Genomic DNA, 22,100 nt, shown 5'->3' on the forward strand with positions numbered 1-22,100 from the left:
ATTTGACCCAACCATAATGCTTCATATTCAGGAAATAAAGTTAATTTCTTTGCCACATTTTTAGCAGTTTTACTTTAGTGCCTTATTGTGAACAGGATGCATATTTTGGAGTATTTGTATTCTCTCCAGGCTTCCTTCTTTTCACTCTGTCATTCAGGTTAATATTGTAAAGCAACTACAATGTTGTTGATCCATCCTCAGTTTTCTCCTATCACAGCCATTTAACTCTATAACTGTTTTAAAGTCTGCATTGGCCTCATGGTGAAATCCCAGAGCGGTTTCCTACCTCTCTGGCAACTGAGTTAGGATGGGCGTCTGTATATTTGTACTGACTGGGTGTATTGATAAACCATCCAAAGTGTAATTAATAACTTCACCATACTCAAAAGGTTAGTTTTTACCCATCTACCAATAGGTGCCCTTCTTTGTGAGGCATTGGGAAATCTCCCTGGTCTTTGTGTGAATCTGTGTTTGAAACGCACTGCTCGACTGAAGGACCTTACAGATAATTATATGTGTGGGGTACAGAGATGAGCTAGTCATTCAAAAATCATGTTACACACTATTATTGCACACATAGTTAGTCCAACTTATAATGTGACTTGTTAAGCACACTTTTACTGCTGAACCTATTTAAGTTTGGGTTTGAATACTTATGGACTCAAAATATTTCAGCTTTCCTTTTTTATGAATTGGTAAACAGTTTTTAAAACATAATTCCACTTTGACATTATGGGATTTGCATGTAGGCCAGTGATACTGTCACGCCCTGACCTTAGTTATCTTTGTTTTCTTTATTATTTTGGTTAGGTCAGTGTGTGACGAGGGTGGTATGTGTGTTTTTTGGCTTGTCTAGGGATTTTGTATATCTATGGGGTTTTGGGTATTGTCTAGGTAAATGTAGGTCTATGGTGGCCTGATTTGGTTCCCAATCAGAGACAGCTGTTTATCGTTGTCTCTGATTGGGGATCCTATTTAGGTTGCCATTTTCCATTTTGGTTTTGTGGGTTATTGTCTATGTGTAGTTGCATGGCAGCACTCGGTTTTGCATAGCTTTAAGTTTGTTTTGTTAGTTTGTTTAAGTGTTTTTCGTTTATGAAAGAAGAATGTATTCTTGGTCTCATCATTACGACGACCGTGACAGATACAACATCTCGTTAATTCATTTTAAATTCAGGCCGTAACACAACAAAATGTGGAAAAAGCCACCGTATGCCTTCATTTTGCATAAATATAGACGTTGAGCTTTTCATTTGACACCTAGTTTGATATGCTCCTATGAACTTCCCATGTTGGTGCTCATGGATCCTTTTACAGAAGGTCAACTGAAGAAACCAATTGGATATATTGAGCAATTCATGTACGTGAACAAACAAATATGTTCAACATATTGTATCCAATTATGTTCCATGAAATTGACACCTTTCTCCTTCCAAAGGATCGAAAATATGAGATGGACATTACGAAATGTTGCCCTCTCTCTAAAGCTGATGATGCCGTAGGCCTGAAAATGATCACGGTACTCAACGGTATGAAATATCGATGTGCTTGTAGAACGCACATCATGAGCCACTCCACACAGTCACAGCAGGCGATCCAGCAGACAGATACAGCTGGACGAGGACCCTCAGAGGACATGTCTTTTATTCATGAGCTGTCAGCTCTCACATTCATTCTGCATGGCATTAATCTGAGGAGATGGTGGGTGAGGGTCATTCTGGGTAATGTGGTTTTTCAAAGATGCTCACTCATATGAAAGGCTGAGGTTTTGACGTGGAGTACATCTGGAGGGCTTTTGTGGGGGCTACATATTTCATGGCCAATCCCTCAATGCTAAAGTCTTGGGGGAAAGAACAGAACAGTTTTTCTCCTCTGCACCCCTGGATCTATGTAAGCGTTAAGTGCCTTGTTCAAGGGCATGACAATTCACCTCCCATTTTTATTGCCCAGCATAAGACTCAAACCGTAAACCAAGAAGCTACTGGTCCACTTCTCTAAACTCTCAGCTACCTACCACCCCTATAAAAAGCTGTGTTTGTGTTTGAGTAGCAGTTTTTAGTTTACAATTGTATGTATTTTAACTCCTTTTGATCATCATTCACTAACATCTTCATCGTCACCAATTGGCTCATCATCATCACCATCATCACCATCATCATAAACATCATCACTATGACCACCATCATCAGAGATATCTGTACCTGTGCTGTCATCATAGACCACAGTGACCGTCCTCCATTTGAAGAAGTGCACCAGGTCCAGGATTGCCCGGCTGAGGGACTGGAAGTCTGGGTAGAGGCTGATGTAGTAAGAGTCCCTGTTGTCTGATACCTGGAAGGAAGCAAAAGTTATTCCCCTACCTAAGAATGGTAAAGCCCCCTTAACTGGCTCAAATAGCCTACCAATCAGCCAGTTACCAACCCTTTGTAAACTTCTGGAAAGAAATTGTGTTTGACCAGATACAATGCTATTTTACAGTAAACAAATTGACAACAGACTCTCAGCACACTTATAGGGAAGGACATTCAACAAGCACTTTCACAAATGGCTGATGATTGGCTGAGATAAATTGATGATAAAAGGTTTGTGGGGGGCTGTTTTGTTAGATATTGTTGCGGCTTATGACATTGCAATCATAGTCTGTTGCTGGAAAAATTTATGCGTTATGGCTTTACACCCCCTATAATATTGTGGATAAAGAGGTACCTGTCTAACAGAACACAGAGGGTGTTCTTAATGGAAACCTTTCCAACACAAAATCAGGAATTCCCCAGGGCAGCTGTCTAGGCCCCTTACTTTTTTCAAACTTTACTAACGACATGCCACTGGCTTTGAGTAAAGCGTGTCTACATATAAGGAAGACTCAACACTATACACATCAGCTACCACAGCAACTGAAATGACTGCAACACTTAATTAAGAAAGAACGGCAATACGTTTCAGAATGGGTGGCAAGGAATAAGTTTATGCTAAATATTTCAAAAACTAAAAGCATTTTATTTGGGAGAAATCATTCAATAAACTCTAAACCTCAACTAAATAGTGTAATGAATAATGTGGAAATTGAGCAAGTTGCTGTGTCTAAACTGCTTGGAGTAACCCTGGATTGTAAACTGTGTTGATACAACATTCGCTAGGTTGGGGAGAAGTCTGTCTATAATAAAGTGCTGCTCTGCATTCTTAACAGCACTATCAACAAGGCAGGTCCTACAGGCCCTAGTTTTGTCGCACCTGGACTACTCTTCAGTCATGCTATCAGGTGCCACAAAGAGGGACTTAGGAACATTGCAATTGGCTCAGAACAGGGCAGCACGGCTGGCCCCTGGATGTACACAGAGAGCTAACATTAATAATATGTGTGCCAGTAGTTCAAACAGACAGCTCGGTGCATTCAACATGACACACCTCACATAAATAGAAGTAGTGGTGAAGTCAATCTCTCTTCCACTTTGAGCCAGGAGAGATTGACTTCACCACTACTTGTATTTATGAGAGGTGTTGACATGTTGAATACACCAAGCTGTCTGTTTGAACTACTGGACACCCATGTCTATCCCATAAAACATGCCACCAGAGGTCTCTTCACAGTCCCCAAGTACAGAACATACTATGGGAGGCACACGGTACTAAATTGAGCCATGACTATATGGAACTCTATTCTACATCAAGTAGATCATACAAGCAGTAAAATTTGATTTAAAAAACTGAGAAAAATACACCTTATGGAACAGTGGGGACTGTGAAGCAACACAAACATAGACACATGCATACAAACACATGAAAACATACGCACTATATGCACATGTACACATGGATTTTGCGTTATAGATACAGTACTGTATGTGGGAATAGAGTAGAGGTCCGAGGGCACACCTAATATGTTGTGAAACCTGTTATGAATGTATTGTAATGTTTTTAAAATGTATAACTGCCTTAATTTTGCTGGACCCCATGAAGAGTATCTGCAGCCATGGCAGCAGCTAATGGGGATCAATAATAAATACAAAAAACAAATACAAATACACCTGGTGCTTCCACTTGGTCTGGATGTGGGGCACCCCCAGGGCATTACAAATGGACTGGACTGCGTTGGCCGACGAGCTGAACAGCCAGACGAGTGGAAACAGGAACGTTACTAGGACAAGCGCACAGGCGGTGTGGTGAGTGGGAGGGGCCAAAGATGGCTGCCACTCCCAGGGAGAGCTGGTCACAGGCTGGGGGGGGGGGGAGAGACAGAAAGAGAGGTGTTTGTTAGACACGTGTTCAGGTTCGTTAGATACGTGTTTAGGTTCGTTAGTATAGTGTTTAGGTTTGTTAGAGTAGTGTTTAGGTGGAAGCCTTCAGCTCCTTGCTGCTCTACTGTCCATACAATGCACCATGGGAATGCTGATCAAGAAAGTCACTTTAGTCTCTCCCACATTGGATCAAGGAAGAACACAAGAAGGATGTCGGTCACACTTTGCATTGAGTCACACAGATACCAGTAGGAGTACTGCATTTTGGTTGACCTAAATCGGCCATAACACTTACTATAACACACTTATCCTTAATTTAGAATGACTTAGCCTTAATTTAGAGTTACTTAGCCTTAATTTAGTTATTTAGCTTTAATTTAGAGTTACGTAGCCTTAATTTAGAGTTACGTAGTCTTCATTTAGAGTTACGGAGTCTTCATTTAGAGTTACGTAGTCTTCATTTAGAGTTACGGAGTCTTCATTTAGAGTTACGTAGCCTTCATTTAGAGTTACGTAGTCTTCATTTAGAGTTACGTAGTCTTCATTTAGAGTTACGTAGCCTTCATTTAGAGTTACAGAGTCTCTATTCAGGGTTACGTAGTCTTTATTCATGGTTATGTAGTCTTTATTTAGAGTTACGTAGCTTTCATTTAAACTTATGTAGCCTTCATTTAGAGTTACGTAGCCTTCTTTTAGAGTTAAGTAGCCTTCATTTAGAGATACGTAGCCTTCTTTTAGAGTTACGTAGCCTTCATTTAGAGTTACGTAGCCTTCATTTAGAGTTACGTAGTCTTCATTTAGAGTTACGGAGTCTTCATTTAGAGTTACGTAGTCTTCATTTAGAGTTACGGAATCTTCATTTAGAGTTACGTAGCCTTCATGTAGAGTTACGTAGCCTTCATTTAGAGTTACGGAGTCTCTATTCAGGGTTACGTAGTCTTTATTCAGGGTTACGTAGTCTTTATTCAGGGTTACGTAGTCTTTATTTAGAGTTACGTAGCTTTCATTTAGAGTTACGTAGCCTTCATTTAGAGATACGTAGCCTTCATTTAGAGTTACGTAGCCTTCATTTAGAGATACGTAGCCTTCATTTAGAGTTACGTAGTCTTTATTTAGAGTTACGTAGTCTTTATTTAGAGTTACGTAGCCTTCATTTAGAGTTACGTAGCCTTCATTTAGAGTTACGTAGCCTTCATTTAGAGTTACGGAGTCTCTATTCAGGGTTACGTAGTCTTTATTTAGGGTTACGTAGTCTTTATGTAGAGTTACCATTAGTCACGTATATTTAAAAAATGAAAATGAAATGGAATATTACCATGTGAGCCATTTTTCTCCTATGTAACATGATCGAGCTTCATCTGATGCAATCAGTTAGTTGGCAGCATCAGTAAAATATTTCTCAACAGATATTCAGTGAGTCATTCTCAATCAGTTTCTGGTCCCACATTTCACAGAAACCCTTATTGTTAGTCATAATCACCCACAAACAAATAAGAAATCCACAAATAACTAATCACAGCGATACTCTGATTATTATTAAAGCTAATAACAGATGCAGCTGTCACAACACAACCTGTAGCTTCTACCCAGACCACCCTCTAGCAATTATTCATGATGATATCCAAAAGTGCACACCTCACCCATTGGGCACTCCAGGCAGGCTCAAACAATCTCTTCTAATTTATTTGCATTTGTATTCACTAGGAACCAAACAGAAGCAAATGGCTAAAACAGGGAGGGACTAACCTGAACTTGTCCAATAAGAAATGCTTGTTTTCTTTGCTAAATGTTTTGCTATGGTGTGCACTAATGAATACACCCCAGGTCTACTTCGTATCCTCCTCAGCCTCTCACCTTTTCTGGAGGCCTCGAAGCTGTCAAAGATGTTTATTCTCTGGATGTCATATGTGAGTGTGGTGTTGGGCAGCAGGGTGCGGTTCCTGTTGATTGTGTTCAAGGCAAATTTGAAGGCGAGTTCCTCTGCTCCTGATGGGCCGCTTTCGATGGATTCAAATATTCCTCCTGAGGGACAGAAGAGCAACAGGTGGAAGACCAATAAGGTTCAATCTCAATTTCCCCGTCCAATAATTACAGTGGATTTTCCTCCAACATAAAACAGGTGACATTGAAGTGTCGGTGGTACGATCCATATAGCAAAGTTAATTATAGCTGTGCTTATTTTCTCAAAAAAATTGTAACAATTATATTCTCAGCTGCCTTCATGTCCTTTCCTATTAAGCAACAGTGTCATAATCAACATGCATTAATAGACATGAGGAGTGGAGAGAGAGCTTTATTGTGATGTTTTGGACAGTTGACTAAAGAGAGTTGCATTTGCATTCGCTTACTCGTCTGTGTAATTAACAACGATTAGAGTGGAAAGGAGGTGAGTTCAGGGGTCACGACCCCCTCGTTCTCCCTCTCTCTTTCTCTCTCCTGCAGCTTTGACAGAAAAGTTCACTCCTCCACTTTGATCCCGTCATTTCCACGTAAAAGGACCCATGAGCACCAACAAGGGAAGTTCATAGGAGCATGTCAAATTGGGTGTCAAATGAAAGCTAAGATTCTATATTATTGAGAAATTAAGGCATATATACATTGTTCCACCATTTTCCATCCTACAAATGAGGAATGAGCAAAGGCTTTGATTTCTGGTCAAACAGATGGAAAAGGGGTCTTAGAAAACATCTAGCAGGTATTCGAAATACATTAAAACACAATGTTGAAGTGAAGACCCCCTGCCAGTTAATATCAACGTTAACATTAATGTTACCTAAACTTACTTCTTGTGCCTTCAAATTCTCTTAGCAAAAACCAACATATCTTGAAAAGATTTTCTAATTTCTCTCCCTCACAAGGAGGGAGGAAAATAAAAGTTCACAGAAGTAACAAGTAAAGGTAGACCTATCAATCTGTTATAGTGTTTTTTAAACCGTTACCAAATCGAAAAATCAGCAGTATGTCATGGTAGTCCCAAACTACAGTTGGGATCAAAAGTTTGGACAGCCAAATACAGTAGAGTACAGCACAGCAGCACAGCACAATAAAGCACAGTAGAGTAAAGTAAAGAAAAGCATAGTTGAGTACAGTACAATACAATACATTATGTACCGAACTCTGTACCGAACTCTACTGTACTGTACTGTGCTGAACTATACTATACTGTACTGTACTGTACTGTTCGGTGCTTGGCTGTGCTGTACTGTACCTTAATGTCCAAATAATGCTGAAATGAAGGGATAGAAAGAGTGTGTGTGTGTGTGTGTGTGTGTGTGTGTGTGTGTGTGTGTGTGTGTGTGTGTGTGTGTGTGTGTGTGTGTGTGTGTGTGTGTGTGTGTGTGTGTGTGTGTGTGTGACACAGAGAGAGAGAGAGAGAGAGAGAGAGAGAGAGAGAGAGAGAGAGAGAGAGAGAGAGAGAGAGAGAGAGAGAGAGAGAGAGAGAGCGAGAGAGGAAAGCCAGGTTAATTCAGCAGAGCTAACCAAGCAGCTGTTTATACAGACCGACTAATTGAGGGACCCAATGAGAACTTGAGATCCTCCAGACCAGTAGTGCTGAGTCAGACCCTTTACTTTAGAGTGGTTCATCCACTTTAAAACTTAAAACTTCCCAGAGGCAGTTTCTGGTCACCGGGAGTTCTTGTTACATACTCAATGTACTCAGTTCTGAATTTCTTCTTTATATTATTTGAGTGTTTTTCCACTCCTTTTGTATGTTATTTTATTGGCGAGAGACAGAGAAGAGACAGGAAAGTTAGTTGGAGAGAGGGTGTTCGAATGGCGTGTGTCAGATTTAAACCCATTCTAATGCCGCCATACGTTTGCTCAGGAGACAATGGAGCAAATCACAAGGCTACCCAGGCCACAGAAACAATGGAGCGAACCATTAGACCACCCCAGGCCACAGAAACAATGGAGCGAACCATTAGACCACCCCAAGCCACAGAAACAATGGAGCGAACCATTAGACCACCCCAGGCCACAGAAACAATGGAGCGAACCATTAGACCACCCCAGGCCACAGAAACAATGGAGCGAACCATTAGACCACCCCAGGCCACAGAAACAATGGAGCGAACCATTAGACCACCCCAAGCCACAGAAACAATGGAGCGAACCATTAGACCACCCCAGGCCACAGAAACAATGGAGCGAACCATTAGACCACCCCAGGCCACAGAAACAATGGAGCGAACCATTAGACCACCCCAGGCCAGAGAAACATTGGAGCGAACCATTAGACCACCCCAGGCCACAGAAACAATGGAGCGAACCATTAGACCACCCCAGGCCACAGAAACAATGGAGCGAAGCATTAGACCACCGCAAGCCACAGAAACAATGGAGCGAACCATTAGACCACCCCAGGCCACAGAAACAATGGAGCGAACCATTAGACCACCCCAGGCCACAGAAACAATGGAGCGAACCATTAGACCACCCCAGGCCAGAGAAACAATGGAGCGAACCATTAGACCACCCCAGGCCACAGAAACAATGGAGCGAACCATTAGACCACCCCAGGCCACAGAAACAATGGAGCGAACCATTAGACCACCACAGGCTACAGAAACAATGGAACGAACCATTAGACCACCCCAGGCCACAGACACAATGGAGCGAACCATTAGAACCACCCCAGGCCAGAGAAACAATGGAGCGAACCAGTAGACCACCCCAGGCCACAGAAACAATGGAACAAACCATTAGACCACCCCAGGCCACAGAAACAATGGAGCGAACCATTAGACCACCCCAGACCACAGAAACAATGGAGCGAACTATTAGACCACCCCCAGGCCACAGAAACAATGGAGCGAACCATTAGACCACCCCAGGCCAGAGAAACAATGAAGCGAACCATTAGACCACCCCAGGCCACAGAAACAATGGAGCGAACCATTAGACCACCCCAGGCCAGAGAAACAATGGAGCGAACTATTAGACCACCCCCAGGCCACAGAAACAATGGAGCGAACCATTAGACCACCCCAGGCCAGAGAAACAATGAAGCGAACCATTAGACCACCCCAGGCCACAGAAACAATGGAGCGAACCATTAGACCACCAACGGGCCACAGAAACAATGGAGCGAACCATTAGACCACCCAAGGCCACAGAAACAATGGAGCGAACCATTAAACCACTCCAGGCCACAGAAACAATGGAGCGAACCATTAGACCACCCCAGACCACAGATACAATGGTGCGAACCATTAGACCACCACTGGGCCACAGAAACAATGGAGCGAACCATTAGACCACCCCAGACCACAGAAACAATGGAGCGAACCATTAGACCACCCCAGGCCACAGAAACAATGGAACGAACCATTAGACCACCCCAGGCCACAGAAACCATGGAGCGAACCATTAGACCACTCCAGGCCACAGAAACAATGGAGCGAACCATTAGACCACCCCAGACCACAGAAACAATGGAGCGAACCATTAGACCACCCCAGACCACAGAAACAATGGAGCGAACCATTAGACCACCCCAGGCCACAGAAACAATGGAACGAACCATTAGACCACCCCAGGCCACAGAAACCATGGAGCGAACCATTAGACCACTCCAGGCCACAGAAACAATGGAGCGAACCATTAGACCACCCCAGACCACAGAAACAATGGAGCGAACCATTAGACCACCCCAGACCACAGAAACAATGGAGCGAACCATTAGACCACCACCGGGCCAGACAAATTCTAGGTTTAATTGAAATCGTCCTTCAAGCTTCCTGTATCAAAAAGATTAATCGACACTAGTCGTAGCAGCCAGACAACACGGAACATCTTAGCATTGTCATAGCTTACAGTACAAACTCCTAATCAAGGAGGTTCAGTGTAGTCAGTGGACTGTTAACAGTCTTAGGACCACTTCAAATAACCCAAGGAACGATGCTTCCACCCACACCGTCCAGACCTCTCAGTGAAGTGCAGTTACCATGGCGATCCCAGGTCTCTCTCAGCAGTGATCGAAACCCCTTAACATTTTTGAATGATTTACAATTTGATTGGGAAGTGCTCTCCAGGTGCTCCACTCTCATGCTGTTCAGAATCATGACATGACTTGACAACAACATAACATCTGCTATATTGTAGTGAAACTAATTTAACGATGACAGATCAGGTTAGTATGTAGTAGTTAAACATCCAAATACCCCAACGAATGCTCATAGACCTCCTAATACTCCAAATGCCATGTAGGTATTAAACAACACTATCATCAAGCAAAGACTTGTTTCAAAGTTCACCATTCCAAAAAACGAGCATAGCACTGAGCATGAACTTTGACTAAACCTGGCTAGATCTGCTGTCCACCACCCAAAAGACCAGAGACGTACCACTCAATGACTAGAGGGAGAATGAAAGAAACTCAAATCAATATTTCCAGAGGAGTTAACCCAGAGTTCAGGAGTCCAGAGTTGCTTCCCTATAGCTTCATTCCATGGGTGAGCTAAGAGTGTGATGTGATCCAAGTTCAAAGAGTTTCACTGAGCATTAAAGCCTGTTTATTGATCCAATTGTAGCAGGAAGGGAGGGAGCGAGGTAGTGAAGAGGAGACACAAAAGGATAGAGGACGATAGCCCCCTCTTCCAGACCGTATGCACATAGGAATATATTTATTTTTAAGTAAGAGTGAAGAAAAGAAACAGCGAGAGAGCGAGAGAAGACACAAATTGTTACAAATTACAGACCTCTACATGCTTTGTAAGTAGGAAAACCTGCAAAATCGGCAGTGTATCAAATACTTGTTCTCCCCACTGTATATGGCTAAACAGAATGAATACTCAGGGAGAAAAAGGTGTAGATTCACGTGCTCTCGGCAGATGTTTATTAAGCCTTTGCAGAAGGCAGGAATCGTGGTCACAGGCAGTGGTCAAACACACATAGGCCGTCAAAAACAAACAAAACAAAACAACAACAGAAAGAACTGAACTAAATAAGGAGCTGATGAGACCAGGTGAGTAAATAACACAGGTGAAATCAATGAACAAAAATGAAAAACAGGGCTACGTTCAAGAACACAAAGAAACAGGGCTACGTTCAAGAACACAAAGAACAGGGCTACGTTCAAGAACACAAAGAAACAGGGCTACGTTCAAGAACGCAAAGAAACAGGGCTACGTTCAAGAACGCAAAGAAACAGGGCTACGTTCAAGAACACAAAGAAACAGGGCTACGTTCAAGAACGCAAAGAAACAGGGCTACGTTCAAGAACGCAAAGAAACAGGGCTACGTTCAAGAACACAAAGAAACAGGGCTACGTTCAACACAAATAAACAGGGCTACGTTCAAGAACACCAAGAAAAAGAACACAAGGTTGACTAAGAAAAGAAAAGCAGAACCTTACAACTATAGTTCCACTGGTTATATATAGAGAGGTAAACTATAGTTACACAAGTTATATATGGAGGGGTAAACTATAGTTCCATTAGTTATAACTATAGAGGGGTAAACTATAGTTCCATTAGTTATAACTATAGAGGGGTAAACTATAGTTCCACAGGTTATATATAGAGGGGTAAACTATAGTTCCACAGGTTATATATAGAGGGGTAAACTATAGTTCCACTAGTTATATATAGAGGGGTAAACTATAGTTACACTGGTTATATATAGAGGGGTAAACTATAGTTCCATTAGTTATATATAGAGGGGTAAACTATAGTTCCACTGGTTATATATAGAGGGGTAAACTATAGTTACACTGGTTATATATATAGGGGTAAACTATAGTTCCACTAATTATATATAGAGGGGTAAACTATAGTTCCACTAGTTATATATAGAGGGGTAAACTATAGTTCCACTGGTTATATATAGAGGGGTAAACTATAGTTAAACTAGTTATATATAGAGGGGTAAACTATAGTTCCACAGGTTATATATAGAGTGGTAAACTATAGTTCCACTAGTTATATATAGAGGGGTAAACTATAGTTCCACTAGTTATATATAGAGGGGTAAACTATAGTTCCACTAGTTATATATAGAGGGGTAAACTATAGTTCCACTAGTTATATATAGAGGGGTAAAATTATAGTTCCATTAGTTATAACTATAGAGGGGTAAACTATAGTTCCACTAGTTATATATAGAGGGGTAACTATAGTTCCATTAGTTATAACTATAGAGGGGTAAACTATAGTTCCATTAGTTATATATAGAGGGGTAAACTATAGTTCCATTAGTTATATATAGAGGGGTAAACTATACTTCCATTAGTTATAACTATAGAGGGGTAAAATAGAGGGGTAAACTATAGTTCTACAGGTTATATATAGAGGGGTAAACTATAGTTCCATTAGTTATAACTATAGAGGGGTAAACTATAGTTCCATTAGTTATATATAGAGGGGTAAACTATAGTTCCATTAGTTATAACTATAGAGGGGTAAACTATAGTTCTACAGGTTATATATAGAGGGGTAAACTATAGTTCTACAGGTTATATATAGAGGGGTAAACTATAGTTCCACTAGTTATAACTATAGAGGGGTAAACTATAGTTCTACAGGTTATATATAGAGGGGTAAACTATAGTTCCACTAGTTATATATAGAGGGGTAAACTATAGTTCCATTAGTTATAACTATAGAGGGGTAAACTATAGTTCCACTAGTTATATATAGAGGGGTAAACTATAGTTCCACTAGTTATATATAGAGGGGTAAACTATAGTTCCACTAGTTATATATAGAGGGGTAAAATTATAGTTCCATTAGTTATAACTATAGAGGGGTAAACTATAGTTCCACTAGTTATATATAGAGGGGTAAACTATAGTTCCATTAGTTATAACTATAGAGGGGTAAACTATAGTTCCATTAGTTATATATAGAGGGGTAAACTATAGTTCCATTAGTTATATATAGAGGGGTAAACTATAGTTCCATTAGTTATAACTATAGAGGGGTAAACTATAGTTCTACAGGTTATATATAGAGGGGTAAACTATAGTTCTACAGGTTATATATAGAGGGGTAAACTATAGTTCCATTAGTTATAACTATAGAGGGGTAAACTATAGTTCCATTAGTTATATATAGAGGGGTAAACTATAGTTCCATTAGTTATAACTATAGAGGGGTAAACTATAGTTCTACAGGTTATATATAGAGGGGTAAACTATAGTTCTACAGGTTATATATAGAGGGGTAAACTATAGTTCCACTAGTTATATATAGAGGGGTAAACTATAGTTCCACTAGTTATAACTATAGAGGGGTAAACTATAGTTCTACAGGTTATATATAGAGGGGTAAACTATAGTTCTACAGGTTATATATAGAGGGGTAAACTATAGTTCCACAGGTTATACAGTGCCTTGCGAAAGTATTCGGCCCCCTTGAACTTTGCGACCTTTTGCCACATTTCAGGCTTCAAACATAAAGATATAAAACTGTATTTTTTTGTGAAGAATCAACAACAAGTGGAACACAATCATGAAGTGGAACGACATTTATTGAATATTTCAAACTTTTTTAACAAATCAAAAACTGAAAAATTGGGCGTGCAAAATTATTCAGCCTCCTTAAGTTAATACGTTGTAGCGCCACCTTTTGCTGCGATTACAGCTGTAAGTCGCTTGGGGTATGTCTCTATCAGTTTTGCACATCGAGAGACTGACATTTTTTTGCCATTCCTCCTTGCAAAACAGCTCGAGCTCAGTGAGGTTGGATGGAGAGCATTTGTGAACAGCAGTTTTCAGTTCTTTCCACAGATTCTCGATTGGATTCAGGTCTGGACTTTGACTTGGCCATTCTAACACCTGGATATGTTTATTTTTTAACCATTCCATTGTAGATTTTGCTTCATGTTTTGGATCATTGTCTTGTTGGAAGACAAATCTCAGTCCCAGTCTCAGGTCTTTTGCAGACTCCATCAGGTTTTCTTCCAGAATGGTCCTGTATTTGGCTCCATCCATCTTCCCATCAATTTTAACCTTCTTCCCTGTCCCTGCTGAAGAAAAGCAGGCCCAAACCATGATGCTGCCACCACCATGTTTGACAGTGGGAACGGTGGTGTGTTCAAGGTGATGAGCTGTGTTGCTTTTACGCCAAACATAACGTTTTGCATTGTTGCCAAAAAGTTCAATTTTGGTTTCATCTGACCAGAGCACCTTCTTCCACATGTTTGGTGTGTCTCCCAGGTGGCTTGTGGCAAACTTTAAACAACACTTTTTATGGATATCTTTAAGAAATGGCTTTCTTCTTGCCACTCTTCCATACAGGCCAGATTTGTGCAATATACGACTGATTGTTGTCCCATGGACAGAGTCTCCAACCTCAGCTGTAGATCTCTGCAGTTCATCCAGAGTGATCATGGGCCTCTTGGCTGCATCTCTGATCAGTCTTCTCCTTGTATGAGCTGAAAGTTTAGAGGGACGGCCAGGTCTTGGTAGATTTGCAGTGGTCTGATACTCCTTCCATTTCAATATTATCGCTTGCACACTGCTCCTTGGGATGTTTAAAGCTTGGGAAATCTTTTTGTATCCAAATCCGGCTTTAAACTTCTTCACAACAGTATCTCGGGCCTGCCTGGTGTGTTCCTTGTTCTTCATGATGCTCTCTGCGCTATATATAGAGGGGTAAACTATAGTTCCACTAGTTATATATAGAGGGGTAAACTATAGTTCCACTAGTTATATATAGAGGGGTAAACTATAGTTCCACTGGTTATATATAGAGGGGTAAACTATAGTTCCACTAGTTATATATAGATGGGTAAACTATAGTTCCACTAGTTATAACTATAGAGGGGTAAACTATAGTTCCACTGGTTATATATAGAGGGGTAAACTATAGTTCCACTAGTTATATATAGATGGGTAAACTATAGTTCCACTAGTTATAACTATAGAGCGGTAAACTATAGTTCCACTAGTTATATATAGAGGGGTAAACTATAGTTCCACTAGTTATATATAGAGGGGTAAACTATAGTTCCACTAGTTATATATAGAGGGGTAAACTATAGTTCCACTAGTTATAACTATAGAGGGGTAAACTATAGTAGTTCCCCTAGTTATAACTATAGAGGGGTATACTATAGTAGTTCCCCTAGTTATATATAGAGGGGTAAACTATAGTTCCACTAGTTATATATAGAGGGGTAAACTATAGTTCCACTAGTTATATATAGAGGGGTAAACTATAGTTCCACTATTTATATATAGAGGGGTAAACTATATTTCCACTAGTTATATATAGAAGGGTAAACTATAGTTCCACTAGTTATATATAGAGGGGTAAACTATAGTACCACTAGTTATATATAGAGGGGTAAACTATAGTTCCACTAGTTATATATAGAGGGGCAAACTATAGTTCCACTAGTTATATATAGAGGGGTAAACTATAGTTCCACTAGTTATATATAGAGGGGTAAACTATAGTTCCACTGGTTATATATAGAGGGGTAAACTATATTTCCACTAGTTATATATAGAGGGGTAAATTATAATTCCAATATTTATATAAAGAAGGGTAAACTACATTTCGAAAAGTTACAGTTGAAGTCCGAAGTTTACAAACACTTAGGTTGGAGTCATTAAAAATTGTTTTTCAACCACTCCACAAATTTCTTGTTAACAAACTATAGTTTTGACAAGTCGGTTAGGACATCTACTTTGTGCATGACACAAGTCATTTTACCAACAATTTTTTACAGACTGTATCACCATTCAAGTTGGTCAGAAGTTTACATACACTAAGTTGACTGTGCCTTTAAACAGCTTGGAAAATTCCAGAAAATGATGTCATGTCTTTTGAAGCTTCTGATAGGCTAATTGACATCATTTGAGTCAATTGGAGGAGAACCTGTGGATATATTTCAATGTTTACCTTCAAACCCAGTGCCTCTTTGCTTGACATCATGGGAAAATCAAAAGAAATCAGCCAAGACCTCAGAAAAAAAGATCTCCACAAGTCTCGTTCATCCTTGGGAGCAATTTCCAAACGCCTGAAAGTACTACGTTCATCTGTACAAACAATAGTACGCAAGTATAAACACCATGGGACAACGCAGCCTTCATACCGCTCAGGAAGGAGACGCGTTCTGTCTCCTAGAGATGAACGTACTTTGGGTGCGAAAAAGTACAAATCAATCCCAGAACAAAAGCAAAGGACCTTGTGAAGATGCTGGAGGAAACGGGTACAAAAGTATCTATATCCACAGTAAAACGAGTCCTATATCAACATAACCTGAAAGGCCGCTCAGCAAGGAAGAAGCCACTGCTCCAAAACCGCCATTAAAAAATGGCAGACTACGGTTTGCAACTGCACATGAGGACGAAGACCGTATTTTTTCAGAGAAATGTGCTTTGGTCTGATGAAACAAAAATAGAACTGTTTGGCCATAATGACCATTGTTATGTTTGGAGGAAAAGGGGGGGGCTTGCAAGCTGAAGAACACCATCCCATATGTGACGCACGGGGGTGGCAGCATCATGTTGTGGGGGTGCTTTGCTGCAGGAGAGACTGGTGCACTTCACAAAATAGATGGCGTAATGAGCGAGGAAAATGATGTGGATATGTTGAACAAACATCTCAAGACATACTCTCCTTTCCTTAACCCGACTGAGGAATCTTTCTCCACATGGAGTTGGAAGGTATATGATAGGCGCCCTCGCGTACAACCCACCCTTCTCCAGGACATGGATGACAACCTGGATTTGCCCGAAGATTCCTCCCAAAATGTTTGGTTAATGAAAACATCCATTGTGATGTGGTTGAGAACCTGTGGTCAAATCCACAAGACAGGGTTGATGGAAATATAGAAGTACAGTAATAAATCATTTGTTTAGCTTTTTACAGTAATCCAGGTGAGGAACACTGCAGTGATGTTTTACAGTAAGCCAGGTGAGGAACACGGCAGTGATGTTTTACAGTAAGCCAGGTGAGGAACACTGCAGTGATGTTTTACAGTAAGCCAGGTGAGGAACACTGCAGTGATGTTTTACAGTAATCCAGGTGAGGAACACTGCAGTGATGTTTTACAGTAAGCCAGGTGAGGAACACTGCAGTGATGTTTTACAGTAAGCCAGGTGAGGAAACACTGCAGTTATGTTTTACAGTAATCCAGGTGAGGAACACTGCAGTGATGTTTTACAGTAATCCAGGTGAGGAACACTGCAGTGATGTTTTACAGTAATCCAGGTGAGGAACATGTTTTACAGTAATTACATGTAGTAGCGTAATGAAACATATTTTGTACTAGAATATTTAATGACTGTACTTTTATTATTTTATATAACCTTTATTTAACCAGGTAGGTTAGTTGAGAACACCTTTATTTAACCAGGTAGGCTAGTTGAGAACACCTTTATTTAACCAGGTAGGCTAGTTGAGAACACCTTTATTTAACCAGGTAGGCTAGTTGAGAACACCTTTTATTAACCAGGTAGGCTAGTTGAGAACACCTTTATTTAACCAGGTAGGCTAGTTGAGAACACCTTTATTTAACCAGGTAGGCTAGTTGAGAACAAGTTCTCATTTACAACTGCGACCTGGCCAAGATAAAGCATAGCAGTGTGAAAAGACAACAACACAGAGTTACAGATGGACGTAAACAAACAAGACGATAACACAATAAACAAGTCAATGACACAGAAAAAAAGAGTCTATATACAATGTTGCATGAGGAGGTGGGCAATAAATAGGCCATAGTAGCGAAGAATTACAATTCAGCAGATTAACACTGGAGTGATAAATGAGCAGTGACAACTACACAGTGAAACTATCGGTATCTTGTGTGTGGGTGATCTAAGTGAATGTTCCCATGGTATTTCATGATACATGAGTTATTTGAACCAATGATTCTGCAAGTGCAAGGTGTCTTTAAAGATATGAATGCACAATGTAATGTTTTGAACATTGGACAGCCTGTGTTACAAGTGATGACGGTTTTGTGTTTTGTGTCAAGAGTTTTGAAAAATGACAACAGGGTTCTGAAATGAGTGCCAATGTGATTGTTAAAAACGGTCTGATACAGAGCGGGATCAGAATCCCGGTCGGGGGGTGAACAAGTGGAACCCTCCATCATCGAGGGGTGAACAAGTGAAACCCTCCATCGTCGAGGGGTGAACAAGTGGAACCCTCCATCGTCGAGGGGTGAACAAGTGAAACCCTCCATCGTCGAGGGGTGAACAAGTGGAACCCTCCATCGGGTTGGTCTGTTCCATGGCAGATTTACACCTGAGATAATCTGGGTCTTTGTGTAAGAGTTAACTTGTGTGTGTGTGTGTCTGGGTGTTTGTGAGTGTGTGTGTGAGTGTATGTATACCCATGTCTGTGTGTGTCTGTGAACTTGTGTGTGTGAGCGTGTGTGTAAGCGTATGCATCCGTTTGTCTGTGTGTGTGTGTGAGCGCGTGTGTGTGTGAGCGTGTGTGTGTGAGTGTATCTATTCGTATGTCTGTTTGTGTGTGAGCCCGTGTGTGTGAGCGTATGCATCCGTATGTCTGTGCGTGTGTGAGCCCGTGTGTGTGAGCGTATGCATCCGTATGTCTGTGCGTGTGTGAGCCCGTGTGTGTGAGCGTATGCATCCGTATGTCTGTTTGTGTGTGAGCCCGTGTGTGTGAGCGTATGCATCCGTATGTCTGTTTGTGTGTGAGCCCGTGTGTGTGAGCGTATGCATCCGTATGTCTGTTTGTGTGTGAGCCCGTGTGTGTGAGCGTATGCATCCGTATGTCTGTTTGTGTGTGAGCCCGTGTGTGTGAGCGTATGCATCCGTATGTCTGTTTGTGTGTGAGCCCGTGTGTGTGAGCGTATGCATCCGAATGTCTGTGCGTGTGTGTTGGTGAAAAGGAACGCACAGCACAGAAGTCTTCAGACACTCTCCTCTCTCTCATGCTCCTAAGGGTGCACCATGGACTTGGCATGATCATTCTTTTGGTTATGGCTTTCATTTCTTTAAAGAAGTCATCTGCAATAGAGTTGAAGAATATAACTTATAAATGCATCATGAATTTCGTTTAACTGTTATAATCAGAATCAGAACCCAAAATATAAGCTTGTTTTACTCCATGTTTGCAAACAAACTAAATGTAAACAAACACTGTACAGCCTTTAATTATGTTTAAACTATCATTTGTATGTCTTTGCATCCATACCTCTCTCTATTAATCTGAGAGTGGTTACAGTTCTGCAGCCCCATCCCTCAGCTTTTACACTCTGTTATTGTTTCCAAAGCTGTTTGCCGCTTTAAGGAATCTACCCTCCATGAGAGGAATTTGATAGATGACCATTTCTAAACCTGGAAGTTCCTAGAACAGCAGCCATATCTATCCAAGTGTATATAAATGTTTCATGTAATGGTGTATGATTCAAACGGCAAAGAAAAACCTGGTGTGAAATACTATTGAAATACTATTGAAATACTAATTGAAATACTATTGAAATACTAATTGAAATACTATTGAAATACTATTGAAATACTATTGAAATACTAATTGAAATACTAATTGAAATACTATTGAAATACTAATTGAAATACTAATTGAAATACTAATTGAAATACTATTGAAATACTAATTGAAATACTAATTGAAATACTATTGAAATACTAATTGAAATACTAATTGAAATACTAATTGAAATACTATTGAAATACTAATTGAAATACTAATTGAAATACTAATTGAAATACTAATTGAAATACTATTGAAATACTAATTGAAATACTAATTGAAGTGGAAAAAGAGTAATAGAAACATGTTCTTCTGTTTCAGACCCACAAGTTGTCTTTAATGAGCATGAAAACTGAACAACGCATTGATCTTGGTGGAAGAATCATAGATTCTATCCTCTTAACTTCAGGATTGGTGGGTCCCCTGCGGGATGGTTGAGCTAACGTAGGCTAATGCGATTAGCATGAGGTTGTAAGTAACAAGAACATTTCCCAGGACATAGACATGTCTGATATTGGAAAAAAATCTAAAATTCTTGTTAATCTAACTCTACTGTCCAATATACAGTGGCTATTACAGTGCAAGAATACCATGGTATTGTTTGAGGAGAGTGCACAGTTTTGAACATAAAAAGTTATTAATATATGTTAGGATTATAGACTAATATAGACCGAGTAGCTGCAATGTAAGTGAATGGTTAATTATTCTGGTATGAAAGATAACACAATTAGTTGAATCCACTCAAGGATGAGCTTGTGTTGTGGGGAGGAGGATAGGAGAGATGGCGGTCAGAGAGGTTGCCATGGCGATTACCTCTATTTCTACGACCATGGCGAGGTGATATCAGCCGTTTGGGAGTCTCCGAAGCTCATTGGCTGAAGGAAGGTCATTCCAAGCGGCATGGATGGATGGTCTGTCTCAGAGACTAATGGGGAATTGGTGCAGCTGCGAGACCGCGGTATGATGGGCGCCATGGCAACAGTGGAGCAACCCCTTCACTAGGCGTTGGTAGGCAGGTGGCACAGGTCCACCCAGTCATTCAGCTGTAGCTCCAAACATTCGCAAGCTCCTACCTTTTCCCTTCTCCCTTGAACTGACGAGCCGTTACGAGTGAGTAATGGCTGTTGTTGATGGAAACAATCCGTAAATATCCCATAAATTCCCGATAGGAGCACTCCCTGACACTTTTGGTGGCCAACGGAACATGATGCATGATGCACCGCCTCGCGACTGTGCCTGCGGTAATTATTCCACTCCCCCTCGTGGTGACTTGACCTTCTTGTGATGAGAGAGCCAAGGGCCAGGCTTAACCCTCTAGGGGTGTTCATGATACACTGAGCCAAGGGCCAGGCCTAACCCTCTAGGGGTGTTCATGATGCACTGAGACAAGGGCCAGGCCTAACTCTCTAGTGGTGTTCATGATGCACTGAGCCAAGGGCCAGGCCTAACCCTCTAGTGGTGTTCATGATGCACTGAGACAAGGGCCAGGCCTAACCCTCTAGGGGTGTTCATGATACACTGAGCCAAGGGCCAGGCCTAACCCTCTAGGGGTGTTCATGATGCACTGAGACAAGGGCCAGGCCTAACCCTCTAGTGGTGTTCATGATGCACTGAGCCAAGGGCCAGGCCTAACCCTCTAGGGGTGTTCATGATGCACTGAGCCAAGGGCCAGGCCTAACCCTCTAGTGGTGATCATGATGCACTGAGACAAGGGCCAGGCCTAACCCTCTAGTGGTGTTCATGATGCACTGAGCCAAGGGCCAGGCATAACCCTCTAGTGGTGTTCATGATGCACTGAGACAAGGGCCAGGCCTAACCCTCTAGGGGTGTTCATGATGCACTGAGACAAGGGCCAGGCCTAACCCTCTAGTGGTGTTCATGATGCACTGACCCAAGGGCCAGGCCTAACCCTCTAGTGGTGTTCATGATGCACTGAGACAAGGGCCAGGCCTAACCCTCTAGGGGTGTTCATGATGCACTGAGACATGGGCCAGGCCTAACCCTCTAAGGGTGTTCATGATGCACTGAGACAAGGGCCAGGCTTAACCCTCTAAGGGTGTTCATGATGCACTGAGACAAGGGCCAGGCTTAACCCTCTAGGGGTGGTCATGATGCACTGAGCCAAGGGCCAGGCTTAACCTTCTAAGGGTGTTCGTGATGCACTGAGACAAGGGCCTGTCCTAACCCTCTAAGGGTGTTCATGATGCACTGAGACAAGGGCCAGTCCTAACCCTCTAAGGGTGTTATTGATGCACTGAGACAAGGGCCAGGCTTAACCCTCTAGGGGTGTTATTGATGCACTGAGCCAAGGGCCAGGCTTAACCCTCTAAGGGTGTTATTGATGCACTGAGCCAAGGGCCAGGCTTAACCCTCTAAGGGTGTTATTGATGCACTGAGCCAAGGGCCAGGCTTAACCCTCTAGGGGTGTTATTAATGCACTGAGCCAAGG

General features: G+C 41.4%; 1 protein-coding gene across 2 annotated transcripts in view; it reads right to left on the reverse strand.

Moving 5' to 3' along the window:
- Nucleotides 1–22,100, reverse strand: part of LOC123990547 (glutamate receptor ionotropic, kainate 2-like) — a 177,407-nt gene that overhangs the window by 118,463 nt on the left and 36,844 nt on the right. For both annotated transcript variants that reach the window (XM_046291142.1, XM_046291143.1), the window contains exons 2-5: nt 6,090–6,257; nt 4,166–4,214; nt 4,026–4,104; nt 2,202–2,331 (exon numbers count right to left, since the gene is read on the reverse strand). In XM_046291142.1, coding sequence (XP_046147098.1) covers nt 2,202–2,331; nt 4,026–4,104; nt 4,166–4,214; nt 6,090–6,257 — 426 coding nt within the window. The remainder of the gene's footprint in view (nt 1–2,201; nt 2,332–4,025; nt 4,105–4,165; nt 4,215–6,089; nt 6,258–22,100) is intronic.

The sequence above is a fragment of the Oncorhynchus gorbuscha genome, linkage group LG12, assembly GCF_021184085.1.
Source record: "Oncorhynchus gorbuscha isolate QuinsamMale2020 ecotype Even-year linkage group LG12, OgorEven_v1.0, whole genome shotgun sequence".
In the NCBI taxonomy this organism is placed as follows: domain Eukaryota; kingdom Metazoa; phylum Chordata; class Actinopteri; order Salmoniformes; family Salmonidae; genus Oncorhynchus; species Oncorhynchus gorbuscha.